Source organism: Typopeltis vanoorti, chromosome 5, assembly GCF_054136105.1.
Source record: "Typopeltis vanoorti isolate ZY-2024b chromosome 5, IOZ_Tvanoo_1.0, whole genome shotgun sequence".
Lineage (NCBI taxonomy): Eukaryota > Metazoa > Arthropoda > Arachnida > Uropygi > Thelyphonidae > Typopeltis > Typopeltis vanoorti.
In genome coordinates, this window is record NC_143553.1 from 167,055,764 (window position 1) to 167,077,371 (window position 21,608).

At 37.6% G+C, this 21,608-nt stretch overlaps 1 protein-coding gene across 2 annotated transcripts in view; it reads right to left on the bottom strand.

Annotated features, from left to right (window-relative positions):
* Positions 1–1,323: 1,323 nt before the first annotated feature.
* Positions 1,324–21,608, bottom strand: part of sturkopf (lipid droplet associated hydrolase sturkopf) — a 112,791-nt gene continuing 92,506 nt past the window's right edge. For both annotated transcript variants that reach the window (XM_090393394.1, XM_090393395.1), the window contains exons 4-5: positions 18,974–19,128; positions 1,324–3,106 (exon numbers count right to left, since the gene is read on the bottom strand). In XM_090393394.1, coding sequence (XP_090249520.1) covers positions 2,561–3,106; positions 18,974–19,128 — 701 coding nt within the window. In that variant the 3' untranslated portion in view covers positions 1,324–2,560. The remainder of the gene's footprint in view (positions 3,107–18,973; positions 19,129–21,608) is intronic.

Here is a 21,608-nt window from a genome sequence, read left to right on the forward strand (position 1 = left end):
TAAAAAAAAGATGTTTAAAGAAAAATATTGCATTCTTTCACATTCTGCAAAATTTAAAAAAAATTGAGAGGGAAAAAAATACAATTTTTTTTTGTGCATCTGTTTGTTGTGAATTAAAAACTTATTATGATTATGTTCAGTTATGATGAATTACATGGATTAGAAGAGGATAAAGCAACTTTATCAAGATTAGAAGGGGAGCAGGATTAGAACGGGGATAAAGAAACTTTAGAGAGAGTACGATGACAGGTAACAAAAATGATATCAGGCTTGCGAAACAATAGTTATGATTATAAACTGAGGGCGCATATTATCTATAGAGTTTTATTGGATAGAAGACAAAGGTGATCTAATTGAGGCATTTAAACTGATGAGAGGTATTGATGAGCACTAGTGAGATTTTTCATATGGTATAACAAGGGGAAGGGATGAGGACAAGGGACCATCCCAGGCCCCTTGTCCTCATCAAGTTATGAAAGGGAGTGGTGAGTAATAGTGAGAAGTAGATTTTTGCATGGAGAATGTTTAGGAGCATTGAATGCATCACTTATGATAGACTTTGTGTTGTGTAAAGTGGGCTGCTCATGACAAGTGTGATGACTCCTTGAGATTTTGTATAATAATTATTGTTATTATAAAACATTAAGCAAGTTTAAACCTGCGGTTAGTAGTTGGAAGGGGATCAATCATTCGATGCTGTTGGCACACTCTCCCTTGATGAGTCTTTGGTCTCCCTGGAGGTGTCACATAATAATAATAATAATAATAATTATTATTATTATACAGAGCAATAAAGGAAGCCTACTTATCTCTCACACAAGCCTATCAGACTTCTCCTTAAAATACATTTCCTGGTTGATGAGTGTGTCATGCAACTTAATGTTTTGTTCCAGGATTATTGTTCTTCAGCATCAGTTGTGAGTGTCATCTACAATAGTAGGCACATTTTTATTTCATGTGTGAAAATGTTGATTTATATAAGAATGTAGTGCATTGAGGATTGCAAAAGGCTGCATGCATCTGGAAGGCAAGTTTTCTGACTTCTGCACTAGTTGCTTAGTGGCAGTTATAAAGTAACTAATATATAAAAAGAAAAAAAATAAATTTAAATAAAATTTGGTTCAGATGCAGTGTTTTGTTATTTAAAAGGGCCAGAATTATTAATCTACACATAAGCATGCTTGGTAAATTAAGAAGGCACACATTAGGTAAAAAAAAAAATGTTTCAAATATTTCTTAGAGAGCAATGTATAAAAAAAAAAAAAAAAACAGCACACATTTTGCCATACCTAAAATATTTGACCAGCATTATTGTTAATTTCTTTTTTTCATCAATGTTCTACACATTATAGGAGTTTCCAGTACTTTGTATTATGTAAAATGATTATTGGAGACATGAATAAAGATGATGTTTCACATAAAAAAAAAAAAATCTATAAAGAAACAACTGAGAATTTCATAAGAATTACTCTTTCAAATAACCTGCTTATGAACTACAATTATTAATTTATCTAACATATTCAAACATTGGAAATCCACTAATCAACTACACAAAAAAATTCTGCACTCTTCTACACATGTATAATGTATTTTGGTAGTGCACTTTTAAACTCTAATCATGTCTCAATATAGCCCATTACTATGATTTAAAATATATAATATTTTAGAAAAGAGTTTAAGAGTAAGAAAAACTATAGTGATGCAGAATTACTTGGAAACGTATAATACAGATTATTATACACAGTGGGTACTGTTTATTATGATCACTGGCTATCATCAACAAACACATGCAGTTCAAACTCTACCTCTGACTTGATTTGCATTGATAAAATGATTTGCTTCCATTTCTGTTATTTGGTTTTGCTGCCAACTGGCTGGCTGGATACTATAACAATTTATATTATCATTCATAATAAAGGCCATTCTTGTTGCATTATTATAACTGTTATAGTTAATTTATTATATAATTATTAAAACCGGAATGAATTTAAAGCGTTCAAAATTAAATTTCATTTCACATATTTCCTTAGCCAAATTACATTGGGATATTTCATACATAATTAAAGCTCCTAGTTGTTGTGGACGGAGTGCAATTTACTATCTAAACCTTCTCCATTTGTAGAAACAATATAAACAATATAACAAGAGTATATAATCCATTTTTAAGTTGTTGCATGTATGTATTAACATGAACCAAACATACAGATATAACTTTAGTGGCATCCAAGAATGATCATGGACCAAGTTCATCTATCAATAAAAGTACACACAATGTATTTATTTATTTATGTTTTAATTTTGTGTGGGTCGAGTTTATTGATGTAAATGTGTAACAAATGGCCATTAATTAACATTATAAAAACATCTTTGCAAGGATCACAAAAAACACACCTACTGCATATAGGCTTTGATTGACTTAGCTGTGTATGTGATAAGATAATGGTCCCACATACATATAATAATAATGATAGTGAGCTCCGTTTAGTACCAGAGAAGTAAAATTAAAAAAGCTGCAAAAATCTGAAGTATTGAAACATTTAGGGCATTAAGTGGATAATCTCTATACTAGTAGAGATTTAGCATGAACATCTCTTGAGGAGCCAAGAATTTCTTCAAGAATCCATCCTGCAACTAATGCTCCTACTTCTCTACTATTTTCCAAAACAAATGCATGCTCAAATTTATGATGACATAAACGGATGTCACCTTGAGGGAAGACTTCGCACAGATCTTCATAATAGCTAACAGGGCACCATTGATCTGCAGCACCATAATAAAAAGTAAGAAATGAAAGGTTGTCTCGTATGTTATCTACATCGAGAGTAGTAACATTTTCCAGTTCATCTTTGGCCATAAACATACACAAACGGACACAATCTGGCTGGAAGAGGTTCATGCTGGCACTCAAAATACATGTTGGAACTGAACGATCCTTAAAATACCATTCTAGAATTCGCCATTGTAGCTGTGGTCCTAAGTAGCTAAGAGCATAAACGCCCAGTAATGCAGGAAGGCGTAGATATGTCAGCAAGGACCAGAGAGACTGACCACTGGGACTCGTAGACATCCGTTCAATAGTGGGAAATAACAGGAATGATCTTACCACCTACCAGAAACATAAAATAAAACAAAAAAAAGAATTTATATCAAACAAAAACAAATAATTTTATAGACAAGGATGTTTTATAAAAACAGACGTATTATTATCATTACACAGATATATTTTTCAAAAAAAATATTGTTATGGAGAAAAGCAGCAGCCTTTTAACACAGAGTGGTGAGTAAATGGAATTCATTGACAAAGTGTGTTGTGCATGATGAGCCCTATTAATTCTGTGGATGAGGGTTCTGTTAAAAATAATGATAAATAACACCTTATTAGATAGCAATTTTTTTATTTTTTTTATGTATATCTTTCACCAACAAAAGGTTGTAACCTTATGCAAGGAGGCAGAAGGTTACAAGTGGGGTTCCACAGGGCTCAATACTGGGACTGTAATGTTTAACTTTTATATCAATGACACTGTAAATGGATTACAGAGGGCAGGGTTATTAGTAATAGTGCAGATGTGGAAGCCCTTCAAGAGGATTCGAATAAACTGGATAGATGGGCAAATGAATGGGGATGTCGGTTTAATGCGGCAAAATGTGAAGTCTTGAAGTTTGGGATCCATCGATAGGAGGCTGCACACTCAATTGGAGGAGCTGTACTGGAGGAAGTAGGGGAGACAAGAGATCTGGGGGTGATGACTGATAGAAAACTGAAATTCAGCGAGCATATTGCAAAGGTGGTGTAGGTAACACCGAGGATTACTGAGAAGGACGCTGACCTGCAGAGATAAAAGAGTTATCATTCTGTTGTATAAGACTCTGATCAGACTACACTTAGACTATTGTTCTCAAATTTGGTCCCCAGGATTTGAAGGGGATAAATTAACTGTGGGAAGGGTACAGAAATGGATAACAAAGATGGTTTCAGGACTGTACAGTGCTGGTTATGAGGACGGGCTGAAGGAATGTGAACTGCAGAGTTTGGTGAAGAGAAGAAGGAGAGGTGATATTATTATTATTATTCAGGTCTCCATGGAGTCAAAAGACTCATAATGGGAGGTCCTTCCAAAGAACATAAAGTCTGTCAAGACTCATCGAGGGGAGGTCCCCCTAAGAAACACAAAGCCTATCATACCACTCATTAACCGTTCTCGCTCCCACCACTCCATCAGGCAATGCATTCCACGGTTCAACCACCCTCCACACAAAGAAACCACGCCTTACCCTCTTGCTCACGGTTTCCTTTCGTAACTTTCAGGGATGGCCTCTTGTCATCACTCCTTCACGCTGTTCAACTAAGCAAAAGAACTTCCCAGTATCAACCCTGTAACCACCTCTCAACAGTTTAAAAGTCTCAATCATATCACCTCTCCTTCTTCTTCTATCCACCAAACTCTGCAGTCCACATTCCCTCAGCCGATCCTCATAACTATGCTTGTACAGTCCTGAAACCATCTTTGTCATCCGTCTTTGTATCCTTTCCACAGTTAATTTATCCCCTTCAAATCCTGGGGACCAAATCTGAGAACAATAGTCCAAGTGTGGTCTGATCAGAGACTTATACAATGGAATGATAACTCTCTTATCTCTGCAGGTCAGTGTCCTTCTCATAATTGCAGCAATCCTCTGTGTTACCTTCACCACCTTTGCAATATGTCCCCTAAACTTCAGGTTTCTATCAATCATCAACCCCAGATCTCTTGTCTCCCCTACTTCCTCCAGTATAACTCCTCCCATAGAGTATGCAGCATCCCATCGATGTTTCCCAAACCTCAAGACCTTACATTTTGCTGCATTAAACTGAAACCAACCCATTCATTTGCCCATCTATCTAGCTAATTTAAATCCTCTTGCAGGGCTACCACATCTGCACTATTACTAATAATCCTTCCCAGCTTTGCATCATCCGCAAACAACTGAATATCCCATTGCAATCCACTGGCAATGTCATTGATATAAAGGTTAAACAATATAGGTCCTAGTACTGAGCCCTGTGGGACCCCACTTGTAACCCTCTGCTTCCTTGAAACTGCTTCACCATACACAACTCTCTGATACCTATCAGACAGCCAATCCTAAATCCAGTTGACCAATCTGACATCCAGACCCATGTGCTGCAACTTAAATATCAGCTTATCATGTGGCACCCTGTCAAATGCCTTCGCTAAGTCTAAGAAAATTGCAGTATATGCCTTTCCCTCATCTAATGTTCTTGTAACTTTATTATAAAAGGCTAGCATATTGCTAAAACAAGAACGTCTTTCACAAATCCATGTTGATTCTCATTACCCTCATCTGCCCAATGCTGTATACGGTCCCTCACTACTTTCTCCAAGATCTTAACAACTACTGATGACACACAAACTGGCCTATAATTAGACACTGCCAGTCTGTTACCACCCTTATGCAATGGCACTATCTTACCTTCCTTCCATTCCCTGGGCACCTTTGCCGAAGCCAGACTTTCATTGAAAAGCCAGGTAAAAGGCACTGTCAGTTCCCTAGCACATTCTCTCAAAACTCATGGTGAAATACCATCCAGTCCCACAGCTTTACTGACATCCAGAGTACTCGGTATCTGAAACACACTCTCCTCCTGTACCTCTAAAACCTCGAACCAGCCTTATCCCTCTAGCATTAAAACTGACTCCTCTAGGATGAAATACTTCAATAAAGTGTTCATTGAACAATTCCACTATGTCCTCTGCATCAGTCACTCTATTCCCATTTTTATCCCACAATATCATTCTTCCACAGTCATTTCTCCTTCTACTGGCCACATAGCTAAAAAATTCCCTAGGATTTTCTTTGGATCTTAGGGCCAATCTCCTCTCATATTCCAGTTTCGCTTTCCTTACCACACTAGTCACTCTTCTGGCTTGTGTCTTATATTCTTCATGCATCTTCTCTTCACCTGTCTCCTTATATCTCTTCCATAGCCTCTTTTTCGCATGCAATTCCTGTTTAATATTGTTTGTCATCCACTTTACTCCAAATTGTGTCCTCTTCTTCACTCGTGGTATACAACTTACCATTGCTGCTAACAAATATTCTTTCACAATTTCCCACGCACTAATGATATCCTGGCCTTCCAATTCCTCCCTCCATGAAACTTCCCGAAGTTGACGTCTAAGACTATTATAATCACCTAACATATGATCGAGACTTTTGAACTGTTGAGAGGCAGTTACAGAGTTGACGCTGGGGAGTTCTTTCACTTGGTGGAACAGCGGGAAGGAGCAATGACAAGGGGCCATACCTGGAAGTTACGAAACGAAGCTGTGAGCATGAGGGTGAGAAGTGTTTTCTTTGCGTTGAAGGTCATTGAATCATGGAATGCATTGCCTGATAGAGTGGTGAGAGCAAGAACAGTCAATGACTTCTAGGAGTGGTATGATAGACTTTGTGTTTCCTAGGTAGGTCCTCCCACAATGAGTCTCTTGACTCCATGGAGGCCTGAATAATAATAATGATAATAATAATTATCATTATTATTATAGTACATCAGTAGTGTAGTTGGGCTCATATGACTTCTTATTTTATTTATTTTTTTGTATTTTTTATTTTACATGTTCATAAAAATGTTAACAGTTTTATAAATGTTTATGAAATCTATATTTTAATTAATCGGATTAAAAAAAATTAAACCAATAATTTCCTGTATAACGAATGTTACAGTATCAATTTTTACTGAATGTTGCAGAACTTTCCAAAATAACTAAAATGATAATCAATATCATTTAGAATTTTGAATATGAAAGATATAAAAGATTTTCATTTCACATACAAAATTCTTGGAAATGAAAGTTTTTGATAAGAAACAGATGACAAATGGTAATTATTGTTATTACATGGCACCTATATGGAGTGTAAGGATTCATAGCAGGAGGTACTCTACACTACACAACACTAAACCAGCCACCATCAGCTACAGTAAAAAATCCACAATCTGTAATTTTACAGAAGATGGTAGAGTGTGGCATTTTGCTTCATAAGATTACTTTTCTAGTTTTTTTCCCCAACCTCCAAGGAGTAAAATGCCCCATCAGAGGATGTCACTATTAGTCCCTCATCCACCACCATACCCTCTACATTCAAGCTCCTCATGATGTCCCATTCATCAGGATGAATACTCTGCTGAACTGCTCTCTGAACACCTTACCTATATCCTTTGCAACAGTTGCAAATCTACTATTTTCATCCACTAACATAATCCTCAATAATCATTCTTTCTTCAACTTGCTGCATATTGAAAGAACTCACTAGGATTTTTCTTGGCCGAATGGCTAATTTCTGCTAATGCTGCACTTTTGCTGTCTTTACTAAATGAGTCACCTTCCTGGCCTGCCTCATCATATAACACATTATTACCAGTATTCCTCTTGTGTTAGCACCAAGTGCCTTCCCCTTCTTGTTCATGTTAAATCGTTTCATTCATCTATTTTACTTGTATGTTATTTAGCCTTTTTACCTTTAAAATACACTCAGACATTCCTGCTGTTAGATATCCCTAGATCAGTGCTCAAGTAGCATCTGTCTCCTTACTTTTCAACTACACTTTCTGTGCTATGGCTACAAGTTGTTTTCAAAGGCTTTTATAGATTGCCACATAATAAGTTGGTAACTAATCTGGAATGGATGGGAATAGATACTAGATAGTGAGCTGGAGAGGCATTTCGTTGTGGGATAGGTATCAGAAAATTGTGTATGAAGATGTGTGTCCCAAAAAAGGAAAGTTACTAGCAGCATACAACAGGGTGTTCCACATATGGCTTGATGAAGGCCATATGTGGAATACTGTCTGTAAATCTCGTCATCTGGTTATCAAGGGAATGAGAATATCTTAGATAGGAACCAGAGAAAATTCACTGTCAATGTCAGGTCTCTAGGATATGAAAACGGATTGAGGGAATGCAAGCAGAGCCTTGTGAATAGAAGAAAGATCGAGGATATTATCGAGACATTTAGGTTGGCAACAAGTTTTTACCAGATTTATTGGAGATTTTTCATAGAGTAAAGGGAGACAAGGGTTGAACAAGAGGCTATCCTTGGAAGCTGTATAAAGAAGGTGTGAGCAAGGGAAGGAAGAGCAGGTTCTTTACATGAAGAGCAGATAATGAGTGAAATACATTGCCTGAGAGTGTGTGTGGTGAATGCAGAAACTATGAATGAATGGGTTTAAGACATAATTCAATGATGTTTGGTGAGGTCTAGATATCCTGTAATAAATGTTTTCGACTCGATGCAAGTCCAATAATAATAACACTTTGCAACAATGAACTGGTAATAACACTTTTTTTGCAGTGAACTGTTAGCTCCACTCACTTACCAACTAACACAGTCTGTTGAGATTTTTTTTTATGATCCAAAATCTGCTCTACTCCTAACTGTGCACCATCTGCAGACAACTGCATACCTTCAGTTAGACCTCTTTTAAGTTGCATATCTCCAGTTAGACTTGCCTCAATATCATTAACATAAAAATTAAACAGTAATGGACTCTTGTATACACAGCTAATGACCATTTGATTGCAGGATACTTCTCTCCACCTCCCTCCCCCCTCCCCACAAGCAACTTGCTACTACTTATCTGACAGCTAAAAATTTTGTGTTCACTTGCTAATTTATCATCCAATCTCATCCATTCCAATTTTGTTACCAACTAGTTGTGCAGTAATCTATCAAAGGACTTTGCAGAATCTAAATATGCCACTGATACTCCTGTCCAGTGCATTTGTTACCTTGTTGTAATACATAACCAGGTTGCTAAAACTTAACTTCCCTTTAACAAACCATTGCTATCCCTAACAGATAATTCTACTGTTATCAACCAACTCCGGATCCTAGCTCTCAAAAATCTCTCCAACCTGAACACAACTCCAGACATAGAGACTAGTCTATAATTCAGAGCATCAGTTTTTTTATTATTATTATTATTATTTCCCAAGACCTCATGGAGTCAAAGACTCATCTGGGAGGTCCTTTTATCACACACGCACACACATCTCATAATACCGTGTCTTAAACACACTCAAACTCCTTGCAGACACCACACTCTCAGGCAAGGCATTCCAATCATTCACAACTCTGCAGAAAAAAAACCTTCCTCTCACTCCCTACTCACACCCTCTTTATACAGTTTCCGGGGATGACCTCTGGTTCTCCCCTGATCTCCCACTATTCTCTGTAGAACTTCTCCACCATTGATCTTATAACAACCCCTTACCAACTTGTAGGTCTCTATCATATCTCCCCTCTTCCTTCTCTCCACCAGACTCTGCAAATTGCACCTTTTCAATCTTTCCTCATACTCAACATTCCAGAGGTCAGAAACTACCTTAGTCAGTCACCTTTGGACCCTTTCCACCATCTCTTCATCCTTCTGAAAACCAGGTGACCAAATCTGGGCACAATAGTCCATGTGTGGCCTAATCAAAGCCTTATACAATGGAACAAGAATCTCCCTAGTTCTACATGTCAGTGTCCTCCTCATCATTCCCAGAAGTCTTTGTGTTGTCTTCACAATTTTGGTGATGTGTCCGCTAAATTTTAGATCCTTATCCACTATCACCCCCAGATCTCTTATTTCCTCTACCTTCAACAATATATTCTCACCAAGCATAAATTCTGCATCCCATCTTTGTTTTCCAAATTTAGAAACCTTACATTTTGCAACATTGAAATCACATCCCCATTTGCTTGCCCAATCACTCAATTTATTATTATTATTATTATTATTATTATTATTAAACAAGACCTCAAGAAGTCAAAGACTCATCTAGGAAGTCCTTTTATCTCACACACATCTCATCATACTGGGTCTTAAACACATTCAAACTCCTTGCAGACACCACACTCTCAGGCAAGGCATTCCAATGATTTACAACTCTGCACGAAAAAAACCTGCCTCTCACTCCCCTACTCACACCCTCTTTATACAGTTTCCAGGGATGACCTCTGGTTCTCCCCTGATCTCCCACTATTCTCTGTAGAACTTCTCCACCATTGATCCTATAACAACCCCTTACCAACTTGTAGGTCTCTATCATATCTCCCCTCTTCCTTCTCTCCACTAGACTCTGCAAATTACATCTTTTCAATCTTTCCTCATACTCGACATTCCAGAGGTCAGAAACTACCTTAGTCAGTCGCCTTTGGACACTTTCCAACATCTCTTCATCCTTCTGAAAACCAGGTGACCAAATCTGGGCACAATAGTCCATGTGTGGCCTAATCAAAGCCTTATACAATGGAACAAGAATCTCCCTACTTCTACACGTCAGTGTCCTCCTCATCATTCCCAGAAGTCTTTGTGTTGTCTTCACAATTTTGGCGATGTGTCGCCTAAATTTTAGATCCTTATCCACTATCACTCCCAGATCTCTTATTTCCTCTACTTCCAACAATATATTCTCACCAAGCATAAATTCTGCAACCCATCTTTGATTTCCAAATTTTAAAACCTTACATTTTGCAACATTGAACTCACATCCCCATTGGCTTGCCCAATCACTCAATTTATTCAAGTCTTCTTGCAAGGCCACAACATCTTCACTACTGTTTATGGTTCGTCCCAACTTTGCATCATCTGCAAACAACTGAATATCTCCATCCAAATCTTCGCCAATATCATTAATATACAAGTTAAATAGTAATGGCCCTAAAACAGATCCCTGAGGCACCCCACTAGTGACTTTCCTTTTCCTGGATATTGCACCCCCATACACAACTTGTTGATACCTATCAGATAACCAATCTCCAATCCAGTGCACTAATCTAATATCCAACCCCATCTGCTCTAGTTTGACTGTCAACTTGTCCTTGGTTAATGTGGCGGTCGAGTTAAGCTAGTCTAGAAAACGTGTTTTTAAAGTTAAATATAGTGTGGCTTTTTGTCACAAATTGTGCTAAAATTGTGCATCGGTTAGAAACAAGTGTCCTTCAGTGGTATTATTGTTTAGAACTGTGTTGTATATATTGTGTTTTCACTGCCGTTTGTTTCACTATATCAACGTGTAAAGATGGCGTCCAACAAGAAACGTACGTCAGCGGCGCGCAGGACTTCTACTATTACACGAAAGGCTGGCTCAGCGTTAGATTTTTCGCAATGGATGCGTTGCGGAAACTGCTACATGTATGCACCGAAAAATGTGAAGGATCTGTGGTCGGTCTGGCAAAATGAAAAGAAAGAAAATGTCGACGTATGTGAGAAGTGTCGGGATAGGCTGGAGCGTTTAGGAATGGAAGCTGACATCGGGACCGTAGCGGAAGAACTTCGGCGGGAGTTTATGAAAATGAAAAATGACCTTCATCTTCTTCATGAGGAAGTGGAAGTGATCGGTAAGGAGATACTGGAAGTTAAAGCTGAGTTTAATGTGTTAAACAGAGAAATTAGGACTATAGAGATTACTTTAGCTGAAGTAACTAGAACAGGATTACATATGGGTGAGTCTTTGGTGAATGATTCAGTAATAAATAGTATGGGAGTGATTGGGAGTCAACATAATAAAACCACAAGTGGCCAAGAAGAAATGAGATGTAGTGAGAGTGGGGGGGTAAGTAATAGAGAGTTGAGTAATGAAGCTGGGAGAGTCATGCTGAATAGTGTAGAGAATGAGTCCATGAGTGTGAACTTGAATGAAGTTAATAGTGGTAAAATATATGGTGATTCTATGATTAAGGGTATGGAGAGTGGTATGCATGAGGAGTGCTTGGCTGATGGTACAATAGAAAGAGTGGCTTTAGCAATAAAGAGAGGGCATGAAACAGACAAGATGATAGTTATGGTGGGTACGAATGACCTGAGAGGTAGTATAAATCGGGTAGGAAAAGATTTAAGAACATTATTAGATATTGTGAAGAGGAAAAGTGTCAATGGGAGAATAGTGTGTGTGCTGCCTCGTTTTGACAATTACGAGTTAAGTAGACGAGCAATGATAATGAATGATATGATTGCAAGAATGTGCAGAAAAAGAGGTCTGGAGTTTGTTGATGTTTGGAGTGTGTTTGAAGGAAAAAGGCAGTTGTATGCTAGAGATGGACTGCATCTTAACATGGAAGGACATAAGAGATTGAAGAAGTTATTGTTTTCTGAACAGGTTGAAGTTATTGGGCAGGGAAACTAATATTGAAAAGGGGTTGAGTGTAAGAGAGAGAAACTTTAGCACTGATTGTGTATTTATTGATCCTTATAGGCAGAATATATTGCAGAAGAGAGGGGAAAAAAATCGGCATAGGACTACGGTAGTTAGTGACTTATACATCAGTTCTAAAGCCGGTACAAGATCTAGAGGGAATCTGCAATTTTTGTATACCAATGCTAGAAGCATTAGAAATAAGAGAGAAGAATTTTTGGCATTAGTCAATGAAATCTCACCAAAAGTTGTAGGCATTAGTGAAACTTGGCTGTCAGCAGAAGATGTGGTCACTGGAATTGAATGTGATGGGTACAGTATTTTCAGGGAGGATAGAGAAGATAGAACAGGAGGAGGAGTACTGTTGATGATAGCTGATGTGTTGCAGCCAAAGAAAGTAGTATATCATGATGATAGACATGTGAATGAGAGTTCATTTGAGGCAGTCTGGTGCGAAATAGTGACCAACGCAACCAAATATACAGTTGGATGCTGCTATAGGCCAGGGAGTACGGGGGGAGATATTGAATTCATGCATCAGCAACTTAGTGCAATGAGTGAAGGCTTAGTGATTATTATGGGGGATTTTAATTATGGTGATATCAATTGGAAGGAGGAAATATCACGTAGCAAAAAGGAAATGGAGTTCATACATCTTCTACGAGATAATTACTTGAAACAGCACGTAACTGAAGGGACACGTGGAGTGAGAGTGTTGGACCTGGTTATTGGTTCAGAGGTTATATGCATAAGTAAGGTGTCCTCATTACCTCCAGTTGGTGAAAGCGATCATGTGGTATTGACTTGGGAGGTTGCAAAATCTGTGGATTTTTCTATTAAGAAGGGGTATGTACGGAACTACAGGTTAGGCAATTATAACAAGCTTCGGAGTGAGCTTGCAGCCATCCATTGGCAGAACATATTGCAAGGGAAAGATGTTAGCAGTGCTTGGGATAAAATCAGCGGGTATCTGAGGAAAGCAATATCAGATTGTGTCCCCATGGTCAGGAGGTCAAACAAGGCAGGCATTAGATGGATGAGCAGTAGTATCAAGCTTGAACTGCAAAAAAAGAAAATGTTATGGAGAATTTACAAGGAGAAGGGCGATCAGGACACCCATGAGCAGTACAAGGCTCAAGTTAGGAAGGTTACCAGAATAGTAAGAAAAGCTAAATCAGATTATGAGAAGACCTTAGCCAAAGAGATCAAGGGTAATCCCAAAGAGTTCTTCCGCTATGTGGCAAGTAAGAGGAAGAATGACTTCGGAAGGATAACCTTAGTGGGTGCTGATGGTATTGAGGTGACAAAATCAGATGTAATAGTCGAGTTACTGAGTGATCACTTCTCAAAAGTCTATCACCCAAGTGAGGATATCTCTATACCTATAGCAATACCTAATGTGAGAATTGAAGCTAAAGAATCAGAGGTATTAAATATATTGCAAAACTTAAATGCAAACACTGCGGTAGGCTTAGATGGAATATCAGCTCGGGTGTTGCGTGAATGTGCAAATGAATTGTCAACCCCTCTTACCTGGATATTTAATTTAAGTTTGAACTCTGGTATGGTCCCTAGGGAGTGGAAGTTAGGCAAAGTGGTTCCTTTGCATAAGGGTGGCTCTCAAACTGCGGTATTGAATTACAGACCAATCACCATCTCAGGAGTAGTGGTAAAAGTATTGGAAAAGTTGGTTAAAGACAAAATTCAAGAATGGGTGGATCAGGATATGATACTCTATAGAGGCCAACATGGTTTTGTTAAAGGTAGATCCTGCCTTGGCAATCTATTAACTATTCATAATAGAATAACATCAGAGTAGGACAAAGGAACTGGCTACACAGTGGTACTTCTAGATTTTGCTAAGGCTTTTGACAGGATACCCCATAGAACACTGTTAGGCAAATTGGAGCAGATGGGAATGGATAATAAATTGGTGATATGGATAGGAGAATGGCTCAGGGAGAGATACCATAAGGTGGTGTATGGAGGAGCCGAGTCCAGAATGAGGCAGGTGACCAGTGGTGTGCCTCAAGGCTCTGTGCTTGGGCCAATGTTGTTTAATTTGTATATAAATGATATAGGAAACGGCTTAAAGGGAGATATTCAGTTGTTTGCTGATGATGCAAAGTTGTGTAGTGCAATAAAAAATCAAGCTGATGTTGAAAGTTTGCAGGAGGATTTAAATAAGCTGGTAAAATGGGCAAAAGAAAATGGATGTCAGTTCAATGTGGAAAAGTGTAAAGTCATGCATTTTGGGATTAAAAGATTACCAGCTGTGTACTACATCGATGGAAAGGTACTCCAAGAGATTGATGAGGCTAGGGACTTAGGGGTATTGGTAGATAGGGAGATGAAGTTCAGAGGACACACTGCTAAGGTGTCCAAGATTGCACATAGGATTACTTGGTTGTTGAGGAACACACTGACATCCAGAGATAAAGAGGTTATTATTCCCCTTTATAAAGCATTGATACTTCCACATTTGGATTACTGTGCTCAGGTCTGGTCACCTGGATTCCTTGGAGATGAGGAGGCTGTGGAGAGGGTTCAGAGAAGAGTGACCAAGTTGGTGAGTGATATAAAAAATGCTCCCTACATTGATAGATTGAGAGCTTGTGGATTGCAGAGATTGGTTGATAGGCGAAGAAGAGGGGATATGATAGAAACATTCAAATTACTAAAAGGTTTTTATAGGATTGATGCAGGAGAAATGTTTCAGCTGTGTGATAGTGATGGAAGAACAAGAGGTCATCTCTGGAAATTAAAGAAGAGTGTGGTTAGCAAAGGTGTCAGAGCAAGGTTTTTTGCCTGGAGGGTGGTGAATGAGTGGAATTCATTGCCTGACTTAGTTGTGAAGTCTTCGTCTGTAAATGAATTCAAGAAGAGATATGACAGATATTGTTTTGCTAGTTTGGGTCTCCCGCGATGAGTCTACTGACTCCATGGAGATACCCGTAATAATAATAATAATAATAATTTCTCTTCGAATCAAGAGGTGATTGCAGTGGTTCTCAGATCTTGCTGAGAACCACTACAGAGATGGGATAACGGTGCTGGAGCATCGCTGGAATAAATGTATTAGTCTTAAGGGAGATTATGTTGAAAAATAAAAATAATTTTGAAATTATAAATTCGTTTTTCATCATTAGGCTGAGAGCTTTTCAGACCACCCTCGTACAGCATTATTAATCATGAAGTTTACTAAATTCATCATGCACTTTCTGCTCAGTGCTATCAGTTCCTTCACTCATACCCGTTACACTCAAGCTTCTCATATCATACTTATGAGGATGAAATTTCCAAAAATCAAGCATTATTTTTTTACTCAAGATGCCACTTTTTATCTGTTCAGCTGCAAACTATATAAATCCCACTTTTTTTCATTTGTTCATCCTTAGAATACTATTCTCATGTTTGGGCTGGTGCACCTATAACTTCCTAAAAATTCTTGATGCCATCCAGAGGAGGGGACAATTCAGCTCATAGACAATTACTCCCTCATTGACTCACTCTAACCATTATCTTACAAATGGTCTGTTTCAGGTCTGTCTTTTTTATTTTCACTTCCATGAACACTGCTCCAGTGAACTGACATATATTGTTCCTCTGCTTTCCATTGGACCATTAAAACATGACAGCAGCAGCCCAGCATCTCTTTACAGTCCAGCTGCAAACACACTGAACATGCTTCTCCTCCTCTTCTTCCACCTGTCTTTGCTCTCTAGAGCAGTCTTTCCCATAAACTGTGCCCAACAACCATAATCTCCAGCTTTTCAAAAGAAATATCAATAAGTTCCTTATTTTTCACACTACACCTACACTCTATACAAGCACTAATGTCGATTGGATTTTAACGGTATAGATGTGAACACATATTGATAAGAAAATAACTATTTATTGACTTAATTGCTAATATTTCACTGGTATTCTATCCAGCATATTCAGGGCACACAAACAAAGTTTGTTACAGTAGCAAGACAACCGCAATCCGGTGTAACAGTGGAACTAGTATGAGCAATTAGTCCTTCTCAATATGGTTGAGAAGCACTAATATGCTATCACCTTGCTTACTAAAGATCTGAAGAAGCTTGAAAAAAAGGACTGGCTTCCAAATTTTGTGGAGCCCTGTGCAAAATACCAATGTGGGACCTTTCTTGGTTGAAAAAAAAAAAAAAAAAAAGAAAGAAATTTTGTGGACCAAAAAAAACCTCACATTTGCTTTTAGGTTTGCATTCATCACATTTTGGATACAAAAATATAAATAATTTATAAATGTAAAAATATATTTATTAAATTTTTTATAAAAGTACAACTTGCAAACAGTTAAGTTAAATAACTTAGTCTTATTCATTTTTTAGCGAAGTCAGTTATGATGTCCTCAAAATTTAAAGTTTAACTATTCTGTTTTCAATAGATATATGCATAGATATATTTCAATAGATATATGAGCAGTATTATTTATAATCTTGACAAATGCAAGATTGTAAAGAATTTTTCATAAAAATATATGCATGTAAAGAAGTGGTTGTGTAGACAAGCCTCTGGGATGACTGCACAGATTGCACAGCTATGAAGCATGAATGAATTTCTGAAGTTTTTTTGTTTTTTTTTTAACTGGATGAAATACCTGCTTGAAATAGTTCTGTGTTTGGTCAGAGCTAGATTCCCAGATTATATACAGACTAGATTATAACCTGTAACTTTTTGTGAGTTGTAACCTAGTTACACCCTTTCATGGGTGGAATTCACATTAAACACGTTGAATCATTGTTCAACTGTGTTTTGCTTGGTCCCTATAATTTTTGAACAAATTAATGCAATAAATTTGTCCCAGTTATTTCAGATAATCCTGACATTCATAAACAAACAGTAATTCATTTTTTAGGTTAATCAGGTCTATCCATGTTATTTCTTTGCTGTGACTGCTCCACACCTGACCTTTACTTCACTTTATCGCAACCTATTCTGTTTTCTCAAGACCCAACTGTAACCCATTCATCCAAGGCCATCCCCTTCTTACATCAATCACTCTTGCTTAGGTACTGCTTCCGGTATCGATATTTATGCCATGTCTTCCTGTCTTCAACTCCTCCTGTTTCCATGCAGATTATGAATCTCTGCTCTCTCAAACCAACAGCAACTACCTTCATCATCTACACCAGCACCATCTACCACCGACCACCACAACCATTAGTATTTTCACAGACAATCACAAACATCCGTGCCCATAGCGGGATTCGAACCTGCAGCCTTTTGGCTGGAGAGTGGATACGCTAGCCACTCAGCCAACCAGGTTTCTCTTTATATCCACTAACTGTCACTTCTTCAGTCTCATCTATCTCACTCTCCTGCTCCTTCATATTTTCTCTTACTTCTTCAGATTTCTCATTTACCATCAGCTCTTATTTCTTACAGTAAGTTATATTAATAAACTAATTTCCTTTCATTCTTATTTCATTTAACTTAATTCATGGTGGACTGCATTTTTGAAACATTCCAACTGTGTCAATGATTTTCTGAACTTTTTTTTAATTTTTTTAATTGGATGAAATTCTGATTGCATTTTTGTCTCCCCTGTTCTAAGATCTTCCAAAGTATGTCCCTTTATTTCATGGAGGTCCAGTAACAACAACAACAGCAGCAATAATATAAATAATTTCTTTATCCCTCTTCATAGATAAGATATTTTATTTATTTTGTTTCATCAAACAGCTGAATACCCTCCCTTCCCCATTAAATATTTTATTTATTCTGCAGAGTATTCAGCTGTTTTCTAATGATGAAAAAGTGAGTAGGGGGAATAAGTTAATAAAGGTGATGTAGAACTCCTGCAGGATGATTTAAATAAACTGGCACTGTGGGCAAAGCATTAAACTAATAATGGTTAGCAGTTTAATGCAACAAAATATAAGATTATGCACTTCAGGATGAAAAAATGACATAGTGTGCATTGAACTGATGGCATAAGATTGCAGGAAATTGATGAAGCTAGAGATTTAAAGTGGTGATGGACAGAGAATTGAAGTTTAGAGGACATATTGCAAGAGCTGCAAAATAGCTCTCAAAGGGTTAATTGGATGTTGAAGAATAGATTGACAAGTAGAGAAAGGGAGGTTATTACCCTCTTTATAAAGCTACAATATGCCCACATCTTAACTACTGTGATCAGGTCACATGGGTTTCTTGCAGGGGGGGATGAGAAAGGAGGAGGAGGTAATGGAGAGGATAATCTACTTCATATGAGGGGTAGATTGAAGATGCATGGGTTGCAAAGTTAAGTTGCAGATGGGAAAGAAGGGACATGATAGAAACTTATGAGTTACTTATAACACCCTGGAAGTTGTGTAAGTAAGAATGTATAGTTAGTAAGGGTATGCAGACCAACTTTTTTGTCAGAGAGTGGTGAATCTGGAATGGTTTGCCAGAGGTAATTGTGAGTATCCTGATGCTAAATAAGTTTAAGGAGAAGTATATTAGGTATTGTGAGAGTAATTGTTACAGTGGGTCCCCTACAAAGAGTCTTCTTATTCCATGAAGATACCTATAATAATAATAATAATAATTTACTTGGGCAATTAAAATAAACTTTTTCGGCCATCTCTCATTATGTCGAATCTATAATGAGCAAGTATATACTCATAGTTTTATTATAAACTGGTATTTCATATTAGGAGCAACCTGAATCACAAGATAAAAGGTGGAGGTAATATGGAAGCGAGATGAAAGTTTTCTGCATTAATAATGTTAAAAAAAATAATGATCTGTTAAATGAAATTAAAAATACATACTTTAAGATGAGGAAGTCGTTTCAAGATTTCTAAAATGATATAGCAACCAATTGAATGACCTATGAAAATTATTCTCCTGTCTCTTGGAACAAAGGTATTGATAAATGCCATTTTGTGATGAATTTGGCCCTCTAAGTTGAATAAATTTTCATTTCCTATAAAATAAATGGTTTTATTTTAATTGTCAGATTATTAAAAAAAAGTTTATGCATCTCATTAAAACCCATAAACTTGTAGAATAAACTTGACACTTACCAAAAGCCTTTTTGTTTTCCATAATTAAAATATCTGTGTAGCAGAAAAAAAGAGAAAAGTTTCTTAACTGGCCTGCAGATTGTATCTTTTGAGTAGGTATTTATTCCACTATTACTTGGTGTTTTCTCTTCAATTGAAGATTATGATGTCAACCTATTGAAATTAGTATGGTACATAGACAAACAGTCTCATTCTTCACGCCTTCACTGATGACAAGCTCAAGCCATCAACAAATCAAAGTTTCTCAGGAGAAAAAAAAGAGAGTAGATGGTAGACAGCTGCTGTCATTTCATGGCCTTAAATCTTAACACTCATATTACTGTCTGTGAGCTTTATGGTTTGATTTTGAGACGCAGGGGGTAAAAACACAAGTTATTATTATTATGATGATTCAGGCCTCCATGCAGTCAAAAGACTCAATGTGAGAGGCCCATTCTAGAAAATACAAAATCATACCACATCTTGAACTCATTGACTGCTCTTGCTCTCACCACTCTATCAGGCAATGCATTTCATGGTTCAACCACCCTCCATGCAAAGAACTCCTCACCCTCTTGCTCACAGCTTCCTTTTGCAACTTCCAGGGATGGCCCCCTTGTCCTCACTCCTTACCTCTGTTCCATCAAGCAAAACAATTCCCCAGTGTCAACTGTGTAACCACCTCTCAACAGTTTAAAAGTCTCAATCATAACACCTCTTTTTTATATCCACCAAACTCTGAAGTCAACATTCCCACAGCCTCTCTTAATAACTAACATTGTGAAGTCCTTATACCATCTTTGTCATTTGCCTCTGCCTATTCCACAGTTAACTTCTCCTCTTCAAATCTTGAAGACCAAATATGAGAACAATAGTCCAAGTGTGGTCTGATCAGGGCTTTATACAATGGAATGACAACTTTTATCTCTGCAGGTCAGTATCCTCAGTATTACAGCAATCCTCTAGGTTACCTTCACCACCTTTGCAATATGTTCATTGAATTTCAGGTTTCTATCAGTCATCATCCCCAGATCCCTTGCCTCTCCCGCTTCCTCCAGTACAGTTCTTCCAACAGAGTATGCCGCTTCCTATCGATGTATCCCAAACTTCAAGACTTTACATTTAGCTACATTAAACTGACATCCCCATTCGTTTTTCACATCTAACCAGTTTATTCAACTTTTCTTGCAGGGCTGACACATCTGCTATTACTAATAACCCTTCCCAGCTTCACTTCATCTGCAAAAAACTGAATATCCCCCTTGCAAGCCATTGACAATGTCATTGATATAAAGGTTAAACAAAACAGGCCCCAGTACTGAGCATTATGGGTCCCAACTTGTAGCCTTCTGACTCCTTGATACCGCTGCTCCATACACAACTCTGATATCTATCAGATAGCCAATTCTGAATCCAGTTCACCAACCTCACATCCCATGGCCTGCAACTTAAATATCAGCATATCATGTGGTACCCTGTCAAATGCCTTTGCAAAATCAAAAAAAAAAAAAAAAGGCAGAATATGCCTTTCCCTCATGAACTGCTCTTGTCACTTTATTATATTATAAACATATTACTAAAGCAAGAGTGCCCCTTAACGAAACCATGTTGACTATCACAGATAACATTACTCTCATCTGCCCAATACTATATATAATATATATAATATAGAAAGTATTTTTACCTTGGGTATAAATATGTTAAAGATACCAAGCAATTTTAAACCTGGTTTTACTCCATTTCCCAAGTAAGCAAACAGACTAAAAGTCAAGTTTGCGCCTGCAATTGATGCAAGTCTAACTGATCCCACAGGTAGTGCAGGACCAGGGCAACTCGTGGCAAAGGTGGAACAAGCTCCGATCACTAATCTTAATATTTATATTTATTTACCCTTAATGCCAAAACACATCGAGAAGGGGATGTATGATGTTTTGTATTAAAGGCAAGGGGCCACTACCCAGACCGGTTTCGACCTTTATTGAGGTCTCGTCAGTGGGAGCTAGGCTAGAAATACCAAGATTTAGTAATACAGAGCTTGTAAGTATTTCACCAAAACAAGTTACCATAAGGTGTTTTAACCTTATTAAACAAAAATCTCTGGAGGAGATATAAATGTAGAAAGTATTTTTACCTTGGGTATAAATATGTTAAAGATACCAAGCAATTTTAAACCTGGTTTTACTCCATTTCCCAAGTAAGCAAACAGACTAAAAGTCAAGTTTGCACCTGCAATTGATGCAAGTCTAACTGATCCCACAGGTAGTGCAGGACCAGGGCAACTCGTGGCAAAGGTGGAACAAGCTCCGATCACTAATCTTAATATTTACCCTTAATGCCAAAACACATCTCCGAGAAGGGGATGTATGATGTTTTATATTAATTCCTCAATAATCCATCAATA